The sequence below is a fragment of the Chelonia mydas genome, chromosome 23, assembly GCF_015237465.2.
Source record: "Chelonia mydas isolate rCheMyd1 chromosome 23, rCheMyd1.pri.v2, whole genome shotgun sequence".
In the NCBI taxonomy this organism is placed as follows: Eukaryota; Metazoa; Chordata; order Testudines; family Cheloniidae; genus Chelonia; species Chelonia mydas.
Window position 1 is genome coordinate 15212831 of NC_051263.2, and position 27847 is coordinate 15240677.

Below are 27847 nucleotides of genomic sequence, written 5' to 3' on the forward strand. Positions count from 1 at the left end.
CCGTTCCCCACATGGCAGGCTGCCCGCCCCCCCGCCTGATGCCCGGCAATACATCTGCTTTGTGTGCTCCAAGCACTTCACCCAGTCCTCGGCCCTGGCCACCCACCTGCGCATCCACACGGGCGAGCACCCCCACCGCTGCGCCTTGTGCGGAAAGAGCTTCCGGGAGCGCCGGTGGGTGGTCCGGCACCTCCGGGCCATGCACCCGCCGCTGGGGTGAGTGCGGGGTGGGGCCCGCGTCCAGCCCGTGCACCCGCCACTGGACTGAATGCGGATGGGGCCCAGGCTGGGCAGCAGTCATTGGCATGTGGGCGCTGCCGGGGAGGCCGTGGCCTGGCCGGACGATGGGCGCTGGGCTGAGAGTGACAATGCCTCAGCCAAATCCTCGGCTGACAGAGATCTCCCCCATCACACACACGCGTACGTCCTGCTGTGGAATGCTACGGACCACTGTCGGGGGAAATGCTCACCCACCCAGTTCTCACCACAGTGTTTTTCACCTTTGTGGTATGAATTTTTTCCAGCCCGAAACCTCAGAAGTAACCGGAATGTCCCCCACCCAATATAAAACATTGTGAGGACATTTCCCCTCCACAAGGTGGAAAATAACCCGCAAAACAAATCAATTTCCCCCCAATTTTCCGGAGATTACAAGCTTGGTTGATAAAGGTCATAGTGTCAATATAATATTTTGACTTGGTACCGCATGAAATTTTGATTAAGAAACTAGAACGATGCCTAATGAATGTGGCCCACAATAAATGGCTTAAAAACTAGCTAACTGATAGAGCTCCAAAGGTAACGGTCATTGGGGAAGCATCATCGAGTGGGTGCGTTTCCAGCGGGGTCCCTCTAGGACCCGTTCTTGGTCCAACGTTATTTACCATTTCTGTCAACAGCCTGGGAGAAAACCTAAAATCATCGTCCAGCAAGTTTGCAGGTGACCCAAAAATGGCAGGAGTGGCCAGTACTGAAGAGGCCATGTCACTCATCCAGGTCACCGATCTGGATCGCTTGGTAAACTGGGTGCAAGCAAACAAGCTGCATTATAATAGGGCTAACTGCCAATGTATCCAGCTGGGAACAGAGATGTCGGCCGTGCGTACGGGCTGGGGGACCCTCTCCTGGGGAGCAGCGACTCTGACAACGATTTGGGGGTGGAGGGGGGATAATCAGCAGAACAGGAGCTCCCGGTGCCACGCTGGGGCCAAAAGACCTAATGCAATCATAGGATGCGAAAACGAGGGAATCTCAAGTAAGCGCAGCAAGGTTATTTTACCCCTGGAGCTGGGCCTGCGGCAACCGCTGCTGGGATCCCATGTCCCGTTCTGGTGCCCACCATTCAGGAAGGATGGTGATCAATCGGGGAGGGGTCAGAGAAGAGCCAGGAGAACGTCTAAAGGGTGAGAAAACCCGCCTGAGAGGGAGAGACTCCAGGAGCTCGATCTCGTTAGCTTCACAGAGAGAAGGTCCAGGGTGGCTTGTTCCCTAGGTATCAACCTCCCTGGGGAACAAATATATAATACCAGCTCTTCAATCTAGCAGAGGAACGTCTAATGTCGTCCAATGCCTGGAAGCTAAAGCTAGACAAATTCAGACTGGAAAATAAGGTGTAAATTTTTAACGGTGAGTGTAATTAACCATCGGAACAATTTCCCAAGGGTCATGGTGGATTCTCCATCACCGACAATTGTTAAATCAAGGTTGGCTGGTTTTCTAATAGATCTGCTCTAGGGATTCTTTCGGGGCAGGTCTCTGGCCTGGGGCTATACGGGGGTGGGGGGGTCAGATACGCTGATCACAGATGTCAGTTCTGGCCTTGGAATCTATGAGAACCTCCCCAAGAAAAAGGGGGCCGGGGGTGGGGGGGAAATCACAAAAAAGTGCGACATGCGTGGAAAACGTTTGCCCTGCCGGTGAAAAATTCTCACCAATGTCCCTTCGTTTCAGTGGACGCGGATGGGGAACATTGTGAGTGGCTGTGGTTTTCTTCCACCCCCAACCCCCACCGCAAAAAAAAGAAAGAAAAAAATCATCAGCCAAGCTTTAAATGACTTGCCACATTTTGGCCAGTTCTCAAAACTGGATCACACATAAAGTGAGGCCAGGGGGCGAGAGCAGTTGAAATACCTTGGCGGCTCTGGGCGCAAATCCTTAATTCAGCTGCTAGGGCTTGAGTTTTCTCAGTGCTCCACAAGTCCAATGACGCGGCTTGGCTCCCTCGCCATTCGGATTAACCCTGCCTATAAACTGGATCTTGAGAGCCTCATTCAGGTTCTAGGAGCCTCCCACTTTTGAAAATTTGGGCCTAAGAGTTTTAAAGGATCTGCCCAAGTGCCCCCATGCTTCCCTTCCTCCGGTGCTGGGTTTCCCAGCTTTCTGCTCCTCCTTAGAACCACCATGGAAGAATGTACACAGGGGCGAGATTTCTGCAACAGAGGGACCTGGTTCAGCAGGGCTGAAGCCAGAGAAATTCAGGCTTAGAAATAAGGGGCACATTTTTCACAGGGCGGGGGAATTAAGCATGGCAGCAGCTCATCAGAGGAGAGGGTGGCATCTCCACCAGAAGGAGGCTTTAAATCAAGATGGGGCATTTTTCTAAAAGCTTGGCGCTAGCTCGACAATCAGATAAGGGCTGGCTGCAGGGAGCTCAGAGTGGAAATTCTCTGGCCTGGGAGGACCCGAGTGGCCCCTACATCTAGGCTGGGAGTTTCTGAAGGCACCATCTCCCGCTCCCTTGGGGAGACACCGGGCTTAGCAGAACTCAGCATCGTGTTTGTCACCCATGTCACCAGCTGTTCATGCCACCATGAAGTCCCTCCCCGGTTCTGCAAAGCCCGACAGCCACGTGCCCCTGGCCTTGTCCCGTTGCAGCGCATGGGCCTGGAACCAATGGGGTGTCCCCTCGGGCCGTGGAAGGCCGACGCCGCCGGGGGAGTTACCGGTGGCTGTGGGCAGGCAGGGGCTGAATTCACTGGCAGTGGGGGGGATCTCTCTGCTTGTAGCAGGCACCTTGGGTAGTTTCAGCCCCATGGATCCGTCCCTCCCGCATCCCCGGAGCCGGGTAAACTCATTTCCCGCCCGTCTATTAAATCCCGATAGCAGATCAGACGCCGTGGCTGTTTCTGCTCGCCGGGGGAGTGGCCTGCAGCGCAAGGGAAAGACGTCGGCGGTGAGATGCTCGGGGGTTGGGGGGGGGTAGCAGCTGCCTTTGGAGCAGTGGTTTGCTGGCCGGAAGAGGCTCATTGCACCTAACTGGAGGGGGGGTCCCAACACGCCAGCCAAATGGGCCATGGGCCCTGGAGCATCCGAGGTGTCCCGAGTCTCCTACACCTCCAAGCTCCCAGAGCTGGTGGCACCGCGAGCTCACTGAGCCTGACTAGCTGGGTTTGGGTGCAGGGCCGTGGCTACAAAGCACTCAGCTGATGGCTAGGTTTGGGGGCGGGGAAGGAACACTTTTGGGGGGAGGGTCCGCCTTCCTCTGCAACATGGGGCTGCGTGTCACCTGCTGGCATCATCTGGGCATCTCTCATCTAATCAATTCCTTGCCACTGCCGGTGCCTTGGGCGTGGGTGGCAGCTTGGTGTCTCACCTGTTCTTTGCCTGTTGCCTCCCGTGAACTAAGATGTTAAGGAGAGCACGGATGGGCGTGATCACCAGCTTTGCTCTCAGTGGGCTCAGGTTGGGGAATCTCTGGATGAAATTTGCCCGCCCCGTCCAGCTTTGGATCTAGTAGACCATAGTCATGGTAGGTCCCATATGCCGGTGATTTGTGGGCCCCCCCCGATACAGTCCTGCTGCAGGGGGGTCGTCCCTGCTCTGCGCTGGGGGGGCCTGGAACCTGGAGCCAGGCCTGACAAAGGAGAGAAAAGATCTGAAATCGACCAGCTGAAATTGAACAGAGCCCAGCACAAAGTGGGTCACTTGGGAAGGCAAAAGCGGACACCCAGCTCCGCACTGGGGACTAGCTGGCTGGGGGCGCCCGGCTGGGAAGGAGCCGGGGGGCAGAGTGGGTCACACGAGGCGGCTGCGGAAAAGGCTGCTCTCAGTCGGGGCTGGGTTAACAGCAGCACCGTAGGTCAGACACGGGGGTCCCTGTCCTACTGCGCTCGACAGGGAGTCCCGGGTCCAGTTCTGGGCGCCGCCCTTTGGGAAGGACGAGGCCAAACTGGAGAGAGGCCAGAGGCGAGTGACCGAAACGATCGAAGGGTTAGAAACCTGGAAAGAAAAACCACTGGGCAGGTTTTGTCTTGAGAGGCCCGAGCGGGGCCCTGAGACCAGCCGGCGAGGAGGCCGGGCACGGATGGTTCTCCACGAAGCTCGGACAGGCAGCGAAGGGCTGAATCCACAGCAAGGGGGCATGAGGTTGGATACTTGGGAACTGTCCAGCTCTGGGGGCGGCTCTGCTCCAGAACAGGCTCCAGGGGGGCTGGGGGTCCCCATCACCAGAGGGGTTTAGACGGGTCAGGCGAGCCCCTGTCTGGGATGGGTGCACGTGGCCCTGCCCCAGTGCGGGGGGTGGGTGTGATGCCCCCTCGAGGCCCCGTCCAGCTCCACATTGCCCGGCTCAAGCCAAGGAGGGGCTGCGTCCGGGCCCACCAGCGATGCCAACACTTGGGAGTGGCGAAGGGCTGCAAGTGGATGGGGGGGGCGGGGAGAAAGGCCTGGCTTCCTGCAGCATCCCGGGCCCCCTGAGCCTTTGGGAGCCCGAGAGGAGCCGGATCCTCGCAGAACCCCGTGTAGCCTGAGCCCCGGGGGCCGCGCTCTGCTCTCGGCCACCCTACTCTGGGGGGCCCCCCATTGGAGGCCCCTGGCGGTGGGGGGCTGCTGATCCCCACAATGCCAGCGGCCGGTGCTCAGGGCACAGGGCCAGGCCCATGTCACCCGCACGGTGCCGGGGGCGGCGGCTGCCCCTCTCCCCAGGGCCCAAGGGCCGCGCTGCAGTTCGTGCAACCACAAGGGGCAACCAAGGCCTCGGGGCAGAGCTCAGAAACCTGCCGTGGGCACAGGCGTGTTCTGCACTGCTCCAGGGGAGGGGACTGGCCCCACAGGGAGACGGGGAAGGGAACCCAGGAGTCCAGCCTCCCAGGCTCCTCCCCACCTCAGGTCCCACCACTAGACCCCACTCCCCTCCCAGGGCCGGGGATAGAACCCAGGAGTCCTGGCTCCCAGCCCCACTGCTGTAACCCTCCAGCTCCCCCATCCCTGCCCAGAGCATGGGGCCCGTCGGGCCAGAACCACAGGGTCCCTTGCAGCTTCCTCCAATGCCCGTTGGAAGCTGGGATACCAGGGTAGACAGGCCCTTGCTGTGATTTCCACGTTCCCCAGCCCCAGCTCACCTGTCTTCCCCCAAGCTCTCCTGCCAGCTCCTGTTGCCATCCTTGCGGCCAGCACCCCCAGCCTCCCTGCCCCGGGACCCTTAACCTGCGGCTCAGGCCCCTCTCTGGAGCCTCCCAGCCAGGCTGCATCGACTGAGTTCCCTGCGGGAGGTCTCTGACATCCCCGTCGCCCGTCCTCTCTCCCCAGCGCCTGTCGCCTCGAGGGCCACGACCTCCCCAGCCAGCCCTGACGGCAACTGGCCCCAGGAGGCTGCCACAAAGCCGGTTCTCCTAGCCCATCGCTGCCACCGCATCGTCCGCCCCTTGGCTCCCTCCTGGCTGCCCCCTTCCCTCGCCTACGCGGGCGCAGGGTTACCGGCTGGGGCAGGTCTTACTCTGGTACGGGCCTTGGCCGCCCCAGGGTGCCTCCGGTTCTCAGCCTGGGGCACAGCATGGCTGGGTCTCCAGGGGACTGGGATCCTTTGGACTCATTTTGGCAGCTGGGTTTGGGGAGCAGGCGCTGGGCGCTGACACCGAATCAGAGGCACCTCGGGCCGGAGGGGATCTCGCTCAACGCCAGCCCCCTGCACTGAGGCAGGGACAAGCCAACACTTATCATAGAATCATAGAATATCAGGGTTGGAAGGGACCCCAGAAGGTCATCTAGTCCAACCCCCTGCTCGAAGCAGGACCAATTCCCAGTTAAATCATCCCAGCCAGGGCTTTGTCAAGCCTGACCTTAAAAACCTCTAAGGAAGGAGATTCTACCACCTCCCTAGGTAACGCATTCCAGTGTTTCACCACCCTCTTAGTGAAAAAGTTTTCCCTAATATCCAATCTAAACCTCCCCCATTGCAACTTGAGACCATTACTCCTCGTTCTGTCATCTGCTACCATTGAGAACAGTCTAGAGCCATCCTCTTTGGAACCCCCTTTCAGGTAGTTGAAAGCAGCTATCAGATCCCCCCTCATTCTTCTCTTCTGCAGACTAAACAATCCCAGCTCCCTCAGCCTCTCCTCATAAGTCATGTGCTCTAGACCCCTAATCATTTTTGTTGCCCTTCGCTGGACTCTCTCCAATTTATCCACATCCTTCTTGTAGTGTGGGGCCCAAAACTGGACACAGTACTCCAGATGAGGCCTCACCAGTGTCGAATAGAGGGGAACTATCACGTCCCTCGATCTGCTCGCTATGCCCCTACTTATACATCCCAAAATGCCATTGGCCTTCTTGGCAACAAGGGCACACTGCTGACTCATATCCAGCTTCTCGTCCACTGTAACCCCTAGGTCCTTTTCTGCAGAACTGCTGCCGAGCCATTCGGTCCCTAGTCTGTAGCGGTGCATTGGATTCTTCCATCCTAAGTGCAGGACCCTGCACTTATCCTTATTGAACCTCATCAGATTTCTTTTGGCCCAATCCTCCAATTTGTCTAGGTCCTTCTGTATCCTATCCCTACCCTCCAGCGTATCTACCACTCCTCCCAGTTTAGTATCATCCGCAAATTTGCTGAGGGTGCAATCCACACCATCCTCCAGATCATTTATGAAGATATTGAACAAAACCGGCCCCAGGACCGACCCCTGGGGCACTCCACTTGACACTGGCTGCCAACTAGACATGGAGCCGTTGATCACTACCCGTTGAGCCTGACAATCTAGCCAGCTTTCTACCCACCTTATAGTGCATTCATCCAGCCCATACTTCCTTAACTTGCTGACAAGAATACTGTGGGAGTATACTTCAAGAATACAAGAATACAAGAATACTACTTCAGTGCAGCAGCCCCCCCGCCCCCCCGCAACCACCAGGGGGGCTCCAATGGGGGGACGCCTAAGACACGGTGGCCAAGAGCAGAGCGCAGACCCCAGGGCTCCCTACCCAGAGCCAGGACAGATGCTGCAGGAAGCCAGGCCTCCCCTGCAATCCGCTCGCAGCCCCTTCACTGCTGGCTCCCTCTCCTGGTGGGACGGGGACTGCCCATCTGCTGCGTCTCCCCACTTGGCGTGAGCCTCGAGAGGGCATCACACCCCTCCCGCACCCTGCACAGAGGCAGGCCCAAGTGCACCCAGCCCATCCCGGACAGGGGCTCGCCCGACCCCTCCGGTGACGGGGACCCCCCTGGAGCCTGTTCCGGAGCCGAGCTGCCCCCAGAGCCGGAAAGTTCCCAGGTATCCAACCTCACGCCCCCTTGCTGCAGATTCAGCCCTTTGGCACCTGTCCGACCTTCCCCAGCCTCGTCGCACCAGGCCCAGCCTATTCAGGGCAGACTGCACGGTGCCCCGCCACGAACAGCCCCAAAGCTGCCTCCTCATCCCTCTCCGGGCAGCAGGGAGGCTGAGCGCACCACCAGTAACGGGGCTTGGCAGGGGGGATCAGCTACCCCGGCCCAGGGTCACCAAATCCAGCACCTGGGTGATAGGAAACCAGGACAGTCAGTATCCGGCAAGGGGAGCGTCAGAGCCTTGCAGGACCTGGTCCAGAAGCCTTGTCGATCGGGCAGGGACAAGTGGCCTCCGCTCCCAGCCTGCCAAGGCAGGGCCTTGGGGATCTCAGACCTACCCAGGGAGGGTCCTAGGCTCAACCCGGGGTGCCCCCACTCACTGACAGCTCCTGCAGGAAGATCTGAGCCGGGACACTGCCCCCGCAGGAAGGAGGGCTGTGGGCCCCTGAACCTTGGGGGTGAGCCCACAAGCTGGGGAGGTATGGAGTGGGACCACATGGCCCCCCAAGGAGAGCTGTGCACCCCTGAATGTAACAGGGGCACAGATGAACCAGAACAAATTAGACCCCCCGCCCCTCGGAGGGGTGTTTTAAAGACTAGTTGGGGGTGAAATGTTCTGGGAAGACAGAGGGAAACTGAAGCATGGTGCCTGCAGTGCCACTCAGGCCACAAGGGGGCATCGTGGGGGGGGCACCTGTCCACAGGGACAAATATTGGCCCATTGTTCCCTTCTGCTCCCCCAGCCGCCTGTCTGTCTCCAGCTGGAGTCTCGTCTTATATTGAGACTGTCGGCTCTTCGGGGCAAGAACCTCCTCTTCGTTTGGGTTTGTCCAGCTCCCGGGCCATGGCTGGGTGCCCAGAGCTACCGTAATACAGCTAATAATGTACAGCACCTAGCGGAGGGGGCTCCTGGGCCATGGCTGGGTGCCTAGAACTACTGAAATACACCTAATGTACAGCGCCTAGCGCAGGGAGCTCCCAGGCCACGGCTGGGAACTTAGAGCTACCATAATACACCTAATAAATACGCATCCACGGTTTTTAATATCAGTTTCATCTGTACAACACCAGGGAAGTTACACATCAACAGCAGGGGACAGGGGTTGAATTTGACAGACACAGACGCACCCCTCCCCTTCCAACCGGGGCCCAGCCAGCCCCGAGTGAGCAGCCCCAAGGTCATAGCCAGCCCGGGGGAGGGGTGAATTTGTGCCGATGGGGGAGAGAGACGGAGACGTATTTTTAAGTCATTCCATTGCGGGGGGGGGGGGGGGGCAGCACCAGGTGTGACCGCGGTGGCTCAGCCCCGGCTCTGCCTCTCAGGGGTTAGAAAATTATATATCTATATATTTATATTTATTTATAGAGCTGTGGGGTTATAAAATAAAACGGGAGGGGAGGAGCTGGCGGGGCTGGGCATGGCCAATCTCTGTTAGGAGCCATCCCCTGGTTTGCCTGGAGTCCTGGCCCGTGGCCCAAAGCGCAGGGACCCCCGCGACCCCCCCTTTTCCCAGGATGCAGCTGCCGGGGTGGGTGTTTGCCCTGCTTGGTGGTTCGCTGTCTCTGCCCGGAGAGGTGTCGGGGAGATTGAAGGAGCTGCAAAGGAGCTGGGGGTGCCCTTCTCCACCACCGCTGGGCCAGGCCTGACTCCCACTGCCCCCACTCCCTACCCAGAGCCAGGATAGAACCCAGGAGTCCCTGCTCCCAGTCCCCCCCCCAACCACTAGACCCCACTCCCCTGCCAGAGCCAGGGCGAGAACCCAGGAGTCAGATAGATAGAGGAGTGTGTACGGGGAGAGACACAAAGAGCAGTGAGTGGGGTGTTAGAGGGATACACTCGACCAGCTTCATTTGTGGACCCCTAAACATTTTGACTGGAGGTGCGGAGCCTTTTGGAAATCCTAGCCATGGTCCGTGGAGCCCCAGGGAGAAAACCACGGAGACAGACGGAGGATGGGTGGGATGGGGCTATGGATGGAGCAAGGGACAGAGGGAGGGATGGGTATGGGGAAGGAGGTGGAGGGAGGGATGGGAATGCATGGATGGAGGGACAGATGGGTGGAGGTGGATGGATGGAGGGAGGGATGGATGGATGGGGATGGAGGGAGGGAGGGAAGGAGGGATGGATGGATGGAGGAAAGGATGGATAGATGGGGAGGGATGAGGATGGATGGAGCGAGGGACAGAGGGATGGATGGATGGAGTAAGGGACAGATGGATGGGTGGGGAGGGAGGGATGGATGGGGATGGAGGGAGGGAGGGATGGAGCGAGGGAAAGAGGGATGGATGGATGGTGATGGAGTGAGGGACAGGGGGATGGATGGGTATGGGGAGGAAGGTGGATGGAGTGAGGGACAGATGGATGGATGGGGATGGAGGTATGGATGGATGGAGCGAGGGAAAGAGGGATGGATGGGGATGGATGGGGGTGGAAGGAGGGAGGGAAGGGTGGGTAGCTAGCTAGCCAGAACTGGGGATGTTTGTTGCAGCTCCTGGCGTCTGGCCGTGGCTCTGAGCTTCCCGCCCGCATGGGGCTGCTCCACTTGGCTAGTTCAGGTTAGAACAGACCCACCCTGGGCCATGCACTGACGACCAGCTGGGTTAACCCCCAGATCCAGCCACTAGGACCTGTCTGACCCTTGGAGAGTTCGCTGTGGCAGACACCCCGCCCCCGCGGCAGTCTGAGCCCCAGGGCTGGCCCCACTCGGGGGAAGGCAGCCCCACTGCACAGCCAGCTCCCCCCCTCACCCAGATTACCACCTCCACACTGGGCCAGGACACCCAAGGGCCCATCCAGCTGTGCTGGGCACTGCAGAGCCACCTGGGGGCTTTGCCAGCAAATCGTGGCACAGCTCCTCGGTCCATCTTGGGGCCTGACCTGCGTCCACCCTGCTAACGGGGAGTTGGGGGGGGGGGTCACCAGCCGGCGGTAAAGCAGCCCCCCAGCATTAGTCTCCAGCCCCGGGGAGCAGCACGTGGGTGGCTGGAGTTCCCACAGCGTGAGCGACGGGTCCTGCAGAGAGCGTCTCCTTCAGACAGCGATAGGGAGAGCAGACTTAGGCCCCTCTAGCGGGATTTCAGGTCCTGGCCAGCCCCAGCTCCAGGCGGCTGCGTGGGGAGGGAGAAGCCCAGGGCACCCCCGGCCTTTGCTCCCATCTGTGTCAAGCCCTGCCTGGGTGCTGCTGTCCAGACGCTGACCGGGGGGTCCGTTTGGTGGACACCGTACCCACCTCAGTCCGCCAGGATCCCAGTCTGCACCACTGGGCACAGTCAGCCGGCGAGACCCACCAATCTCCCCCCGTCAGTCCATGGGGGTAGCTGGAAGGGGCCACGTCTAGGAAAGCACTGAGGGTCTCGCCCCCTCGGCAGCACCAGGTCCAGCAGCCTCTGCCCGGTGGGGAGTCCGTGGCCCATCAGTGGGGGTGCCGTGGCTGGGTTCGTGGAGGTGGAGGAAGCTCCCTTAAATCGGGAGGGGCCGAGATGTCCTCCAGCGGGGCTGGGCGCAGTCACCCAAAGGGGCCGCCGAGTCCTAGGATCCTCCATGGAAACGGGGGGCCACGACAGAAGGTCTCCTCCCAACCTGCCCCCTACTCCAGTGGATATGTGGCACTAAGGGATCTGCCCCCAACCTGCTCCCCACCCCAGTGTATATGTGCCCCCTAACCTGCCAGCCCCCCCGGTGGACACATGACACTAAGGGATCTGCCCCCCAACCTGCTGCCCTCCCCCAGTGGTTATGTAGCACTTAGGGGTCTGCCCCCAACCTACCTCCTACCCCAGTGGACACATGGCACTATAGGGTCTGCCCACAACCTGCCTCCTACCCCTGGTGGATACGTGGCACTAAGGGGTCTGCCCCCTAACCTGCCAGCCTGCCTGGTGGACACATGACACTAAGGAATCTGCTCCCCAACCTGCCGCCCTCCCCCGGTGGTTATGTGGCACTTAGGGGTCTGCCCCCAACCTGCCTCCTACCCCTGGTGGATACGTGGCACTAGGGGGTCTCCCCCCACCCCAGTGGATACGTGGCACTAAGGGGTCTTCCCCCCCCAACCTGCCCCCCACCCCAGGGGATACGTGGCACTAAGGGGTCTGCTCCCAACCTGCCCCCCACCCCAGTGGATACGTGCCCCCTAACCTGCCAGCCCCCCTGCTGGACACATGACACTAAGGGATCTACCCCCCAACCTGCCGCCTTCCCCCGGTGGTTATGTGGCATTTGGGGTCTGCCCCCTACCTGCCTCCTACCCCTGGTGGATACGTGGCACTAGGGGGTCTCGTCCCACCCCAGGGGATACGTGGCACTAAGGGGTCTGCTCCCAACCTGCCCCCCACCCCAGTGGATACGTGCCCCCTAACCTGCCAGCCCCCCTGCTGGACACATGACACTAAGGGATCTGCCCCCCAACCTGCCGCCCTCCCCCGGCGGTTATGTGGCATTTGGGGCCTGCCCCCCACCTGCCTCCTACCCCTGGTGGATACGTGGCACTGAGGGGTCTCCCCTCCCAGCCTGCCCCCCCCCCCATCTCTCCCGCCTCAGGGGTCCTTGTGGCCCAGGGCAGCCAGGCGCTCCAGCTTGTGGAGGTGCCGGTGTTTCTTCAGGCCGTAGGTGTTGGCGAAGGCCTCGCCGCAGGTGCTGCACTTGAAGGGGTGCCCGCCCTGGTGGGTCTGCACGTGCTTGCTGAAGTACTTGGGGTCCTTGAAGAGCTTGAGGCAGGCGGCGCAGCGCAGGTCGCGGCGGGCGCCGTGGGCCCGCTGGTGCCGCAGGATGGACGAGAGGTAGAAGAAGCTCTTGCCGCAGAGGTCGCAGCGGTACACCTTCTCCCCCAGGTGCACGCGCTGGTGCTCCAGCAGGTTGGAGCGGTAGCGGAAGGTCTTGCCGCAGGTCGGGCAGCGCTGGGGCCGGGCCACCACGTGGAGGCGCTGGTGCTCGGCCAGGCTGGAGGACTGGGCGAAGCGCTTGTTGCACAGGGCGCACTTGTAGGCCCGCTCGCCCGTGTGCACCACCTTGTGCTGCCGCAGGTACCAGGAGCGCAGGAAGCCGCGCCCGCAGACGGCGCAGCGGTAGGGCCGCTCCTCGGTGTGGCAGCGCTGGTGCCGCATCAGCAGGGCCGCCTCCCAGAAGCGCTTGCCGCAGACGGAGCAGCTGAAGTGGCGCTTCTGCAGGTGGGTGCGGCGGTGGAGCAGCAGGTCGTAGGCGCCGGCGAAGCTGCGGCCGCACACGGCGCAGCCCAGCGTGCGCCGCACCAGGTGCACGTACTTGTGGGTCACCAGCGCCAGGAAGTGCTTGAAGCTCTGCCCGCAGATGCCGCAGGTGAAGCGCTCCCCGCTGGGGATCATGGGGTGCTCCTCGGACGGGGCCACCAGGGAGGCCAGGCCGGCGCCGGCGGCACCGGCCGGCGCCTCCCCGGGCAGCCCGTTCTCCAGGCAGCCGGCGGGCCCCGGAGGCGGGGCGGCCTCGGCGCAGGCCCCCTCGGGCAGCAGCCGCTCGGGCGCCGTCTGGTGCACCAGCTTGTGCCACATGAGGTTCTCGATGAAGCCAAAGCACTTGCCGCAGGCGTCGCAGGCGTACGGCTTGTCGGCCATGTGGGCCTCCTTGTGGCTCATGACGTGGAAGAGGTCGGGGAAGCGCTCGCCGCAGTCGGAGCAGCCGTAGCTCAGCCCCTCGGCGGGCAGGGCGCCGGCGGGCCCCAGGGCGCAGGGCAGCTGCAGCCGGTGGATCTGCTTGTGGCGGGTGAGGCTCTGCGGGTAGCCGAAGACCTTGCCGCACAGCTCGCACTTGTAGGGCCGCTCCCGGGTGTGCACCACGTGGTGCTTGGTGAGGTGGAAGGACTCCCGGAACCGCTTGCCGCACACCGAGCACTGGTGCGGCTTCTCGCCCGTGTGGATCCGCTCATGCCGCTTCAGCGTCTCCCGCCGGCCAAAGCCGCGCCCGCAGATGCCGCAGCAGAAGCTCTTGCCGGCCCCCAGCAGCAGCGGGTGGGGCCCCAGCAGTGCCGCATTGCCGAAAGCCGCCTTGGCCTCCCCTTCGGTGTGGGGGGCCTCATTGGGGAGCAGGAAGGGCCCCTGGTAGGCAGCCGGGGCCGAGTCTGCGGCCGGGGCGTCCTTAGGCGGGGCGGCGGCCCCTTCGTGGAGCTGGCGATGGCGCAACAGGCTCTGGGGCGCGGCGTAGGCCTTGCCGCAGACGTCGCACTTGTAGTCGGGGCGCGGGCCGGCGTGGGAGGCCTGGTGTTTGAGCAGGTAGGCGGCGTCCCGGAACTCCTTGCCACAGACGCCGCAGGGCACCCGCAGCAGGGCCGAGTGGGTCTTGACGTGGCGCTTGAGGCTCTCGCGCCGGTTGAAGCTCTTCTCGCAGACAGAGCAGCTGAAGGGCCGCTCGCCGGTGTGGATGATCTGGTGCTGGTGCAGGTGGCTTGGCTTCTTGAAGACCTTCCAGCACAGGGAACAGGTGAAGGGACCATCGGGGTGGGCCGGGCCGGGGCTGCCTTCCCCGGCTGGCTGGGTGCTGCCGGCGGCGGCCGCCGGCGGTGGCGGCGGCGGGGGGGGCGGCAGCGGTGGCGCCGGCCTCAGGCGGCTCCTTGTGGCAGCGCCGGTGGCGGATGAGGCTGGAGATGTGGTTGTAGGTGCGGCCGCAGGTGGAGCACTCGTACGGCCGCTCGCCGGTGTGCACCAGCATGTGCTGCACCAGGTGGGACGACTGCTTGAAGGATTTCTGGCACACGCCACAGGGGAAGCGCCGGTCGATGAAGTACTTCAGCCGCCGGAAATAGTTTTTGTCGTCTTTGCCGGCTGGGCTGTCGGCCGGGGCCGCCGGGGCCGGGGCCGCGCCCACCCCCCGCTTGAGGCTCCCGAAGAGGTGCTGGTGCCCCGAGAGGTCCACGATGCCCCACTGGGGGGCGCCGAAAGCCCCCGCCCCATCGAAGAGCGGCGGGGTGGCGGGCACAGCGGCGGCGCTGTACTGCTGTGGGGGGCCGGCGCCAGGTTCGGCTTTCTTGGGCTGGGCGGCGCCAGAGGCGGAGGGGGCGGGGCCTTCAGCTTTGAAGTCCTTGGGCTTGGCAGGGGCAGGGCGGTCGAAGTGGGGGGTGCCGGCGGGCGGTGGGGGGTACTCGTAGGGGGGCTGGGGGCAGGGCAGCGAGGCCACGGCCTTGGCGTGCTCCTGGTTGTAGGCCTCCATGGGCTCGAAGCGCTGGTGGTTCAGGAACTCCAGGAAGTCGAAGGGGTAGCTCTGGAAATGGACGCCCTCGTCGCTCGCATTCGCTTCCATCTCCTCCGGGGAGGGACGCTGCCGGGAGGGGGGCGGGGGGGGGGGGGGTTAGAGCAGGGTCAAGCCTCCCACCCCACCTGGCACCCCTCCCCGCAGTGCACTCCAAATGTGTGAAACCTGCTGGGGGGGGCTGGGTATACGGGGACCCCTCACGCGGCACTGGGATGCAGCCCCTCTGGGGTGGGGCGCAGGGACTGGTTACACGGGGACCCCTCGCCCGCCGCAGTGAGGGCCCGGTGCTTTATCACTGTTATTTTATCAGCAGGGGCGGAGCATTGGGGGTCCACCAGGAAGACGGGTACATAGAGGTTGGGGTCCATGGGGGGGTCACTTATCTTTCTCGCAAGAGTGGGGGATTTATGAGGGACTGAGGCGGGGGGAAGGGTAACAAGGGGGTACTGGGGTGGGGAGGGGCTGAGGGGGAAGGAGATGTGTGCGGGTGGGTGTATGGGGCTGTATGGGGTGCAGGGAGCATGTATAGGGGATACCAGTATCTATGGGTGATCACTCACCTCCGGGGAGGGGCTGTGGGGTGTCTGGGGCACACACGGGGGTGTCTGTGGGGGAGGGGCTGGGGGTGTCTGGGGCACACACGGGGGTGTCTATAGGAGTTTGGGGGTGCCTGTGGGGGGAGGGGGAGGAGGCCTATGGGGGAGGGGCTGATGGGGCCTGTGGGGGAGGGGCTGGGGGGTGTCTGGGGCACACACGGGGGTGTCTATAGGAATTTGGGGGTGCCTGTAGGGGAGGGGCTGAGGAGGTCTATGGGGGGAGGGGCTGAGGGGGCCTGTGGGGGAGGGGCTGGGGGGGCTGGGGCACACACGGGGGTGTCTATAGGAGTTTGGGGGTGCCTGTGGGGGAGGAGTTTGGGGGTGCCTGTGGGGGAGGAGGAGGGGGAGGAGGTCTATGGGGGAGGGGCTGAGGGGGGCTGTGGGGGAGGGGCGGTCTCTGGGGCACTCACGGGGGGGTCGGGGGGGGTCACTCACCTCTCGGGGGCCCCGGGACCGGCTCCGGGCGGGGGGGGGCCGGGCTCGGGGCCGGGGGGCTGCGGGCCGGGGGGGGGCCGCTGCTGGATCCCAGCTCGGACAGGCCCGGCCGGAAGCGCCGCCCCCACCGGAGACGGAACCGGCCCCCCCGGCCCAGCCCCACCTCACTGGGGCCGCCCCACTTCCGCCACCGCCGGGTCCTAGCGGGGGCCGTCTCCCGCCCCCGCCGTCAGCGGGGAGAGAACCCAGGCGTCCGGGCTCCCCCACTCCCCTCCCCCCCCCCGTGTAACCCACCACTCCCCGCCCCAGTCCAGGGAGAGAACCCAGGAGTCCTGGCTCTCCCCCCACTCTAACCACTAGACCCCACTCCCCTGCCAGAGCCAGGGGGAGAACCCATTTCCCTCTTTCCACCCCCCAAAAACCCCCAGTCTCCCCTCCCCCATCCTGGGGTTCTGTGGGTCCCCCCCATGGAAGGGGCTTTGCAGGCACCACCTTCCCCCATAACAGGCTCCCTGGGGGGTTGCGGGGCTGGGATCTTGGGCTAGTTGGGGCCCCTGGTCCAGGCTGTCTGTTCTTCGGGGGCTAATACCGCCCCCCCCCCATTTTTTAATTGAAAGCCCTTTTTTGACAGCAAAAGTTTTCCAGACAAACATGTTGGGATTGTTGGGGGTTTTTTTTGCCATTTTTTGTTGAGGGGGGGGGATTGAATTTTTAAAAATCAAATTTGATCGGAGTTTTTTAATGGCTCCTTTGCTTTATCGTGCGTGGGTCTCAGGAATAAGGACTTTAAATCGAGAGGGAGATTTCGCACTTTTTGAAGTAATTAAAAAAAACCCTATCAAAATGCATTTAGAAACCATACACCAAATGCAAACCCAGCCCAGATCCCGCAGAAGTGCAGGCCTGGCAGAATTTGGGTTTTATTTTGTTCAACGGGCAATATCGACACTTATTTTGAAGCATTTTTATTTATTTCAGCTTTCACAGCGGTGGGGGATGATGGGGGAAGGTCTCTGACACAGGGAGGGCCAGACAATAATTACTTGGCGGCAGCAGCCGCTGAGATGCAAAAAGTTAAAGTATTATAACCACTAAAACACAAATTGTCAACATCACGTGTCCAACTAGACAAAGCAAAGAGCCTTAAGCCAACCTCTAAGCAGTTTTCAAGCAGCGTTTTTCCTACTTTGCCTGGCTGTAAATTTCGATTATTATCAATGGAAATATTTTCCCTGTGTGTGCCTGGTGAAACTGACATTTACTGACCCATAAAAAGCCTAAACCTTCCAAGCCTACATAAGAGAATGGGAAGGACTTTTAAATATTTCTCTATCCCCATCCACCCTCTATACCCAGACACCCCTCCATCTATCTATCTATCTATCTATCCCCATCCACCCCCTCTATCTATCTCTCTATCTATCCCCATCCACCCCCCATCCCCATCCACCCCCTCTATCTATCTCTGTCTCTCTATCTATCGCTATCCACCCCCTCTATCTCTCTCTCTATCCCCAACCACCCACCCCCTCTCTCTATCCCCATCCACCCCCTCTATCTAGCTAGCTAGCTATCTTTTTAAATGACAAATCTGAGGAACTGTCCTAGATTGATGTGTTGTCAGAGGCGGTTTTGGAACAAATTGATAAACTAAAGAGTAATAAGTCACCTGACCCAGAGAGTATTCACCCAAGAGTTCTAAAGGAACTCAAATAGGAAACTGCAGAACCACTAACTGAGGTACGTAACCTGTCACATAAATCAGCATCTGTACCAGATGACTGGAGGATAGCTAATTTGACACCAAAAAGGCTCCAGAGGTGATCTTGGCAAACGCAGGCCAGTAAGCCTAAATTCAGTGCTAGGCAAATTAGCTGAAACTACAATAAAGAACAGAATTGTCAAGACACATAGATAAACATGATTTGTTGGGGAACAGTAAACACAGTTTTGTAAAGGGAAATCGTGCCTCACCAATCTACTAGAATTCTTTGAAGGGGTCAACAAGCATGTGGACAAGGGGGATCTAATGGATATACTGTAGTAGTTGGACTTTCAGAAAGCTTTTAACAAAGTCCCTCACCAAAGGCTCTTCAGCAAACTAAGCAGTCGTGGGATAAGAGGGAAGATCCTCTTATAGATTAGTAACTGCTTAAAAGACAGGAAATAAAGGGTCAGGAATAAATGGTCAGTTTTCAGAATGGAGAGAGGTAAATAGTGGTGTTCCCCAGGGCTCTGTACTGGGCCCAGTCCTATTCAGCATATTCATAAATAATCTGGTAAACAGTGAGGTGGCAAAATGTGCTGATAATACAAAACTACTTAAGACAGTTACGTCCAAAGCAGACTGCAAAGAGCTACAAAGGGATCTCACCAAACTGGGTGACTGGGCAACAAAATGGCAGATGAAATTCAATGTTGATAAATGCAAAGTAATGGACATTGGAAAACATAATCCCAACTCTACAGACAAAATGGGGGTCTAAATTAGCTGTTACCTCACTTGAAAGAGATCTTGGAGTCACTGTGGAGAGTTCTCTGAAAACAACCACTCCATGTACAGCGGCAGTCAAAAAAGCTAAGTGAGTGTTAGGAACCATTAAGAAAGGGACAGATAATAAGACAGAAAATATCCTAATGCCACTATATAAATCCAAGGTACATCCACATCTTGAATATTGTGTGCAATTCTGGTCACCCCAGCTCCCAAAAGGTCCATTAGAATTAGAAAGCTGCAGAGAAGGGCAACAAAAATGATGAGGGGTATAGAACAGCTTCCATATGAGAAGAAATTAATAAAACTGGGACCGTTCAGCTTGGAAAAGAAATGACAAAAGGGGGATATGATGAAGGTCTATAAAATCATGACTGGTGTGGAGAAAGTGAATAAGGAAGTCAAGTATCAGGGGGTGGCCGTGTTAGTCTGTATCCACAAAAACAACAAGGAGGCCACCTTAAAGACTAACAGATTTATTTGGGCGTAAGTTTTTGTGGGTAAAAAACCACTTCAGATGCATGGAATGAAAATTACAGATGCAGGCATTATATACTGACACATGAAGAGAAGAAGGGAGTTACCTCACAAGTGGAGAACCAGTGTTGACAGAGCCAATTCGATCAGGGTGGATGTAGTCCACTCACAATAATTGAATTATTGAATAATTGAATAAGGAAGAGTTATTTACCCCTTCACATAACACAAGAACTAGGGGTCACCCAATCAAATTAATAGGCAGCAGGTTTAAAACAAACAACAGGAAGTATTTCTTCACCCAACGCCCCTTCAATCTGTGGAACTCCTTGCCAGCGGATGTTGTGAGGCCAAAAGTATAACAGGGTTCCAAAAAGAACAAGGTAAGTTCTTGGAGGATAGGTTCATCAGGTGACTATTAGCCAAGCCGGTCAGCGATGCAACCCCATGCTCGGGATGTCCCTAAATCTCTGACTGCCAGGAGCTGCGATTGGATGTCAGGGGCTGAATCACTCATTAATTGCCCTGTTCTGTTCATTCCCTCTGAAGCCCCTGGCCCCAGGCACTGTCAGACAACAGGATATTGGGCTAGATCAGTGGTTCTCAAAGTTTTGTATTGGTGACCCCTTTCACATAGCAAGCCTCTGAGTGTGACCCGCCTTATCAATTAAAACACTTTTAAAATATATTTAACACCATTAAATGCTGGAGGCAAAGCGGGGTTTGGGGTAGAGACTGATAACTCACGACCCCCCGTGTAATAACCTCGTCACCCCCTGAGGGGTCCCAACCCCCAGTCTGAGAACTCCTGGGCTAGGTGGACCATTGGTGTGACCCAGTGCTGCTGTTCTTATGTTCTTATCTATCCACCTATGCATCCCCATACATCCCCCCCATCTAATCTATCTATCCCCATCCACCCCATCCACCCCATCTATCTATCTATCTATCTATTCCCAGCTACCCCATCTATCTATCTATCTATCTATCTATCTATCTATCTATCTATCTATCTATCCCCCCCATCCACTCCATCTAATCCATCTATCTATCTATGCATCCCCATACATGATACATCCCTCTAACTATCTAAAATAAAGCACAAAATTTATTTAAAACTTTTCCTATGTCAAAAGAAAGAGAAGTTGGCTCTCCTCCCAGATTTAACAGAAAAACCTGGAGTGCAGGCCCCATTACCAGAGCCCACAGAAAATTAAATGTTTAATGGTAAATGGTAAAAATGTAGAAGGTCGGTTTGTTGCTTTGGTTTTCGAACTGGACCCTATTCGCCCCCCCCACATCCCCCATTTTCCACTGATTTTCTTTTAAAAAGCAAACATACATTTTTGTTTGTATTTTAAATGAGATCTTCATGTAGAAAATGATTTTTTTTATAATGTTGGACAAATTCAAATGCCATCCATGGAGTTAGGTCCCATGTGTCCAAACTGAGCAATCCAAAGTGGCAGTGAGAAGAAAGGGGAAAAAAAACAATACAAACCTTGAAGAGATTTTTTTAAAAATCAAAAATCTTGTGGTTGCCAAAAATGTAAATTTCACAAATTGGAAAATTAGCTATTTAAAAATGTTGGACCGAGTTTTGGGGGTGGAAATGGGCCACCAGGTGACAAAACTGACCAATCCAACGTGGCAATGAGGAAACAACAAAAAACAACAAACAAAACCCTTGCGCTGATTTCTTTTAAATAAAAAACTTTGGAAGTGCAAAAAATTGTAATTTTTCAAAATGGGGTTTTCTAATAGCAAGTGATTTTATTATAAATATGGAACAAATGCCACAGAGACATTAAACTGACCAACTTCAAACTGCCAATAGAAGAAAATATAACCACTGTGAACTCTTTTTTTAAAAAAATGTTTCTTTACCAAAAGTTGTAATTTTGGAAAATAAAAATGTTATGTTTATTTTATTTTTTTTAGAAAACGATCTTTACATTTTTGGACCAGCGCCTCCCTGGGACCAGACTGGCCCATCGGAACTGGCAATGAGAGGGAATAAATGAATAAATAACCCTGCCCTGAAGAGATTTTTTTTTTTTGTCCACAATTTTTCCATTTGCAAAAATTGTCAGTTTTACACAGAAAAGAATTTATCTGAACATTTTGGAGACTCAACAGAGCAACATAATGTGGCAACGAGCTGAAAACAATAATAATTATTGTATAGCACCAGTAGATTGCAAAGCACTTCACAAAAGAGAATTTGGCACAGGGAGAAACTGAGGCACTACAGAACTCAGGTTTGCTGCAGCCTTGCCCAGTGCTCTACCCATTAGGCCAGAGTGCTCTGAAGAGAGTACACTGTAAGACATGAAGCTGAAGGGGTCAGCATGAGGGTTGTGGGTTGGATCTTAGATCTTTATTTCTCTTTTCTTTTCTGTTTAATAATTCTCAGATTTCTGGGGTCTGACCTACCAGCTTCTAATACCTTGTCTTTAAAAAAGAGAACTAAATCTCAATTTTTAAATTAAAAATATTCAATTTAAATTATATTTTTAATTTTATTTCATTCATTTTAAAATGACTAATATTTTAAATCATATTATTTTAATTTACTTTAAAAATGTTAAAATTTTAAATTTTCAATCTTTTATTTTCACTTTTATGTTATATTTAAAATGGTTACAATTTCAAATTTTATTTTATTTTCATTTGTTATTTAATTTTAATTTAAACATTACAATTTTAAATCTTATTTGATTTCCATTTTTCATTTTCATTTGCTTTTAAAATTATTAAAACTGTAAATCTTATTTTAATTTATAATTTAGATCATTTACTTTAGATTTATTAAAATTTTAAATCTGATTTTATTTTAACATTAATGGTTTTATTTTATTCAATTTTAATTTACTTTACAGTTATTAAAAGGTTAAACTTTCAATCATATTTCATTGTAATGTTTTGTTGTGTCTAGTTTAATTTAGTTTTAAAATATTAACATTTTAAATCTTAAATCTTACTTTAATTTTAATTTTACTGTCCTGTACTTATAAAATATTTTATTTTTGATGTAACCATTGTTTTAAAAGAGATTTTCTTTTGTTAGAACCTCAATTCTATCTTAAAGAAGTATTTTTTGATCTGGGAATTTCCTTAATTAATTAATTAATTAAACGGTTTATGCCCACAAATCCAACTTCACAAAGTTTTTTGTTTGAGAATTTCCCTCCTTGCTTCTTGCGTCTCTCCCTGGGATGTACCATGTGTAATGAGTTGGGGTGAGGGGTCTCAGCCTTGCTGTGGGTTGGGTCCTTGCCATGGGATCTACCATGTTCCGTGAGTTGGGTGAGATCTCAGCCCCGCCTAGGGGGAGGGTCTCTTCCAGTCTTTCCTGGGGGCTCCCAGTGTCCCCAGATTGCACAATGGGGCTAACTGGGGGCCGGTTTCATGGTCAGCTTTGTGTTCCCTGCAGCTTGATCCCTCGGTGCATTTCCAGAAGTGGGGCCACAGCTGGATGAGTCACCCCACCACCCCCAACCACACAGCACGCCTCCCCCAACCACATACTCCCCCCCCGCAATGAACCATCATTCTCCTGCCTTCTCTTATTACCCCTCCCCGCCCCCCTGATCAGACCCACGGGCCCATCTACCCTGGTATCCCGCCCCCTCCCTGCCTCTCAGATCAGACCCATGGGCCCATCTACCCTGTTATCCCGCCCCCTCCCTGCCCCTCGGATCAGACCCATTGGCCCATCTATCCTGGTATCCTGCCCACCCCGCCAAATGGGCCCCCCCTCCAAGGAGTTCGCAGACAGCCATACAGAGCCAACATCTTTATTGAGTCTGCTGGGGGAGCGCCTGGACAGTGTGCACCCCCCCCAGACAATCGTTCCCTTCATGTGCCTCCCCCCAGACACAGCTGTTCCCTCCCCCCCATCCCTGGAGGGATAGTGCCTGGTGGGGGGAGGTGGCTCCTTCCCCCACCCACTGAATCCCCAGGGGTCGTGGCATCACACAGGGCAGTCAGTAGCAGCAGCAGCCCTGACCCCGAGCCTCACTCCACCCCCAGGGACCCGGCACGATCCAGGGGTCCCTGCCCCCGTCTCCCTGGGATCCCAGAGCAGCTGGGGCGGGGGGGCTGACCCCCAGTCTCGCTCCATCCCCAGTGACCCCATCTCCCAGAGACCCCCAGCTTCATTCCGTCCCCAATGCCCCCCATCCCCAGGGATTCCCAGTGCAGCTGAGGGGGCTGACCCTCAGCCTCGCTCCATCCCCCCTCGCTGCCGGTGCCGTCAGGGGGGCCCCACCTCCTGGCCGCCCTCCCCTGCCCACCCGGGCCGGCCCTCGCCCCCGCCGGCCCAGGCGCCCAGCCCGGCGCCCTGGCAGCAGGCCTCGCGGGCGTGCTTGCGCTTGGCGTGCCGCCGGAGGGTGTTGCGCTCGGTGAAGCGCAGGCGGCAGAGCGGGCACTGGTAGGGCTTCTCGCCCGTGTGCACCCGCTGGTGCCGCAGCAGCTCGCCCGACTCCCGGAAGCCCTTCTGGCACACGGCGCAGCGGAAGGGGCGCTCGCCGGTGTGGATGTGCCGGTGCCGCTGCAGGTGGGAGGCCCGCTTGAAGGCCTTGCCGCAGGCCCGGCACAGGTGGGGCTTGTGCTCCGAGTGGCTGATGCGGTGCCGCTCCAGGTCCGAGAGGTACAGGAAGGCCCGCCGGCACACGGGGCAGCAGTGCGCCCGCCGGGGGGCTGGGCCCGGCCCCGCCTCCAAGTCCCGCCGGGACACCGTGTAGGGCACGCCCTGGGCATCGATCAGCAGCAGGTTGTCCTCCAGTGAGCCCTCGGGGGGCGACGGTGGGACGCCCGCTCCCGCCGCTTCCGGTGGGAGGAGCCAGCCGGGGCCGGCCAGCCGGCTGCGGTAGGGGCCCCGTGGTTTCGGGGGCGGGGTTCGCGGGGGGTCCCCACCCCGGGGCCACCCCGTCAGGGCCGAGTGCAGCTTGGGACCCCACGTTGCCCTCGGGCCTGGCTTGGGGGGCTCCGGCTGGGCCCGCGACACCCCCGGGCCCTCTGCCCGCCTGCCCCGGGCTGCAGCCTCACCCCACGTGGGCATGGGCTGGACGTAGCGGGCGCTGGCTGGCCAGATCCCTGTCACCTCCAGGTCCTGCCAGGCCTGGCTGCCCGGATGGCCCTCGCCACCCTCTGCCGTCTTCGAGGGCGGACTGCCCCGCTGTGAGCCGTCCCACTCCCTCCGCTGGGCTGGCTCCATCCGGCGGCTGTGTCGGCACTCTGGTCGCCTACCCGGCCATCGCTGCGGGGCAAGGGGACAGGGTGAGAGCCGGAGACGCCCCAGCGGGTCCCATCCACTCTGGAGCCAGAGCGGGATCATCCTGTCATCTACTCCCCACCCGACAGACACTGTCAGTGATGGAGACTCCACCAGTGGTTAATTACTCTGACCGTTAAAAAGGGATGCCTCGTTTCCGGGCGGAATTTGTCTAGCTTTAGCTTCCAGCCATTGGATGGTGTTAGACCTTCCTGTGCTGGACTGAAGAGACGGTTATTATATATTTGTTCCCCAGGGAGGTCCTGATAGCCGGGGAACAAGTCACCCCTGAACCTTCTCTCTGTGAAGCTAAAGAGATCGAGCTCCTGGAGTCTCTCCCTCTCAGGTGGGTTTTCTCACCCTTCAACCATTCTCCTGGCTCTTCTCTGACCCCTCCCCGATTGATCACTGTCCTTCCTGAATGGTGGGCACCAGAACGGGACACGGGATCCCAGGGGTAAAATAACCTCACTGCGCTTACTCGAGATTCCCCCATTTTCCATGATCGTATTCGGTCTTTTGGCCACAGAGTGGCAACGGGAGCTCCTGTTCTGCTGATTATCCCCCCTCCACCCCCAAATCTTTGTCAGAGTTGCTGCTCCCCAGAGTCGCTGCTCCCCAGGAGAGGGTCCCCCAGCCCGTACGCACAGCCGACATCTCTATTCCTAGCTGGATACATTGGCATTTAGCCATATTAAAAGTAGGGCTGTCAAACGATTACAAAAATTAATTGCAGTTTTAATCGCACTGTTAAACAATAATAGAATACCAACTGAAATTTATTATAAGTATTTGTGGGTGTTTTTCTACTTTTTCAAATATGGTTCATTTGGTATCGTTCTAGTTTCTTAATCAAAATGTTGTGCGGCAAGTCAAATAACTTGCAGAATTCTAAGTATATTACATTGGTATTATTACCTTTAGCAACCACTCCTCTTGCAAAGCTGGAGATAGAACCCAGGAGTCCTGGCTCCCAGCCCCCCTGCTGTAACCAGTAGACCCCACCCCACTCCCCTCCCAGAGCAGGGGAGAGAACCCAGGAGTCCTGAGTCCCACTCCCAGCAGCTTCCTGCTCCTGTCCCCCAATCCACCTTCCTTCTCCTCCTTCTAATCCCTCCTTCACCCCTCCAGCCCCCTCCAATTCCCCCTTCTCCCCTCTCCCTAACAGTGCCCCCCACACCTGCACTCCCCAGCTCTCTCCGTTCCCTGGACTGCTCCCTCTGGGTGCCCGTCCCTCCAGGGCACAGCTATGCCCCCTGTCCCTAGGCAGTGCCCACTGCCTGTGCCTAGGAAGGTGATCAGGAATGTGCAGCACCTTGCACCTCCTGACATGCCGCGCCACCCTGCCAGGGGCCAGGAGAGGTGCCTCTCCCTTGGCAGCAGGGCTGGACACAGGCAGCTTCTGAGACAGCTGTATCAGGCGGAGGGAGAGCAGCGGGTGTAGGGCATCAGAGCCAGGACCCTGCCCGCCTGACAGAGGGGGGGGGGGCGGAGATGGAATGGGCATGGGTGTGTCTGTCTGTGCGTCCCTGTGTCTGTCGGTGTGTCCTGTGTGTCCTCTGTCTACGTCTGCCTGTGCATCCCTGTGTCTGCCTGTGCATCCCTGTGTCTGTCAGTGTGTCCTGTGTGCCCTCTATGTCTGTCTGTGAGTCCCTGTGTCTGTCTGTGCGTCCCTGTGCCTGTCTGTCTCTGTGTCCTCTGTCTGTGTGTCCCTGTGTCTGCCTGTGCATCCCTGTGTCTGTCTGCGTATCCCTGTGTCTGCCTGTGCGTCCCTATGTCTGTCTGCACGTCCCTGTGTCTGACTGTGTGTCCCTGTGTCTGTCTGTGCATCCCTGTGTCTGTTGGTGTGTCCTGTGTGCCCTCTGTCTACGTCTGCCTGTGCATCCCTGTGTCTGTCTGCGTGTCCCTGTGTCTGCCTGTGCGTCCCTATGTCTGTCTGCACGTCCCTGTGTCTGTCTGTGCATCCCTGTGTCTGTCGGTGTGTCCTGTGTGTCCTCTGTCTACGTGTGCCTGTGCATCCCTGTGTCTGCCTGAGTGTCCCTGTGTCTGCCTGTGCGTCCCTATGTCTATCTGCACGTCCCTGTGTCTGTCTGTGCATCTTGGTGTCTGTCTGCCTCTGTGTCCTCTGTCTGTGCATCTGTGTCTGACTGTCTGTGTGTCCCCATGTCTGTCTGCGTGTTCCTGTGTCTGTCTGTGTCATCCCTGTGTCCGTCTGTGTGTGCCTGTGTCTCTGTCTGTGCGTCCTTGTGTCTGTCCGTCTGCGCATCCCTGTGTCCATCTGTGCGTCCCTGTGTCCATCTGCGCGCCCCTGTGTCCGTCTGTCTGTGTGTCCCTCTGTCTGTGCGTCCCTGTGTCTCTCTGTCAGTGCGTCCTTGTGTCTATCTGTCTGTGTGTTCTGTGTCCGTCTGTACGTCCCTGTGTCTGTCAGTGCATCCCAGTGTCTGTCTGTGTGTCCCGGTGTCTGTCGGTGCATCCTGTGTCTGTCTGTCTGTGTGTCCCTGTGTCCATCTGTCTGTGCATCCCAGTGTCTGTCTGTGTGTCCTGTGTCTATCTGTGCATCCCTGTCATGTCTGTCTGACTGTGTGCCCTGCGTCTGTCTCTGTGTGCGCCCCTGTGTCCATCTGTCCCGGTGTCTGTCCCCCTTCCGTCCTCAGGCACAGCCCAGACCCCCCTCCCCAGGCTGCCCCAGACCCTCCCCCTGACATTCGCCTCCCCCCGGGCAGGCCGCTGCGGTGCCGGCCGGCGGTGCGGGGCGCCCGGAGCCCGCTAGCCCGTGCGGCTCGCCATGCCGGAGCCGGAGCCGGCTGCTGCCCCGGGCGCGGGCGGCGGCGCGGGGCGGGCGAGTCGGTACCTGCTTCTCGTTCTCATCCCGCAGCTGGGCGCAAGGGGCGGGCGCGCTGCGCTCTGCGGCCGGCAGGGAACCGCGCTGCCAGGCCCGCTCCCGACAGCCGCCCCGGGCCGGGGCACCGGGACCCAGCAGAGCCCCCGGCCGAGAGCAGGAGCCCAGCCCCGGCTCCGGAGTCTGCTGGGTCCCAGTGCCCGGCCGGACCATGGCACCAAGGGTCCCCCGCCCCGGGCACAGAGTCACCGAGATCGGGGCCCCGTCGGGCCGGGCGCTGCCCAGACACAGAGTCACCGAGATCGGGGCCGTCGAGCCGGGCGCTGCCCAGACCCAGAGTCACCGAGATCGGGGCCCCGTCGCGCCGGGCGCTGCCCAGACACAGAGTCACCAAGATCGGGGCCATCGGGCCGGGCGCTGCCCAGACCCAGAGTCACCGAGATCGGGGCCCCGTCGGGCCGGGCGCTGCCCAGACACAGAGTCACCGAGATCGGGGCCCCGTCGGGCCGGGCGCTGCCCAGACCCAGAGTCACCGAGATCGGGGCCCCGTCGCGCCGGGCGCTGCCCAGACACAGAGTCACCGAGATCGGGGCCCCGTCGGGCCGGGCGCTGCCCAGACCCAGAGTCACCGAGATCGGGGCCCCGTCGCGCCGGGCGCTGCCCAGACACAGAGTCACCGAGATCGGGGCCCCATCGGGCCGGGCGCTGCCCAGACCCAGAGTCACCGAGATCGGGGCCCCGTCGCGCCGGGCGCTGCCCAGACACAGAGTCACCGAGATCGGGGCCGTCGGGCCGGGTGATGCCCAGACCCAGAGTCACCGAGATCGGGGCCGTCGAGCCGGGCACTGCCCAGACACAGAGTCACCGAGATCGGGGCCCCGTCGCGCCGGGTGCTGCCCAGACACAGAGTCACCAAGATCGGGGCCAGTAAAAAGTGATGGGGCCATGGTCCCCTGCCCCCCCTGTTCT

The 27847-nt window shown here is 58.1% G+C and overlaps 2 protein-coding genes across 2 annotated transcripts; both read right to left on the minus strand.

Annotated features, from left to right (window-relative positions):
- Nucleotides 1-8568: 8568 nt before the first annotated feature.
- Nucleotides 8569-15931, minus strand: ZNF865 (zinc finger protein 865). The gene is given in 4 exon segments (XM_037888570.2): nucleotides 8569-11507; nucleotides 11609-14102; nucleotides 14104-14825; nucleotides 15791-15931. Coding segments are annotated over 2 exon segments (2727 nt in total). The 5' UTR covers nucleotides 14808-14825; nucleotides 15791-15931; the 3' UTR covers nucleotides 8569-11507; nucleotides 11609-12079.
- Nucleotides 15932-22545: 6614 nt separating this feature from the next.
- LOC119564918 (zinc finger protein 696) lies at nucleotides 22546-27106 on the minus strand. Its single transcript, XM_037888486.2, has 2 exons — nucleotides 26891-27106; nucleotides 22546-24024 (listed from the first exon to the last, which is right to left on the minus strand). Exons 1-2 carry the CDS (start codon nucleotides 27089-27091, stop codon nucleotides 23020-23022), a joined length of 1206 nt encoding a protein of 401 aa, XP_037744414.1. The 5' UTR covers nucleotides 27092-27106; the 3' UTR covers nucleotides 22546-23019.
- Nucleotides 27107-27847: the final 741 nt, after the last annotated feature.

Coding starts and splice junctions, on each gene's coding strand:
- LOC119564918 (XM_037888486.2), bottom strand. CDS start 27,091: ATGGTCCGGCCGGGCACTGGGACCCAGCAGACTCCGGAGCCGGGGCTG. Junction 24,025..26,890: donor GGGATGAGAACGAGAAGCAG/GTACCGACTCGC, acceptor CTTGCCCCGCAG/CGATGGCCGGGTAGGCGACC.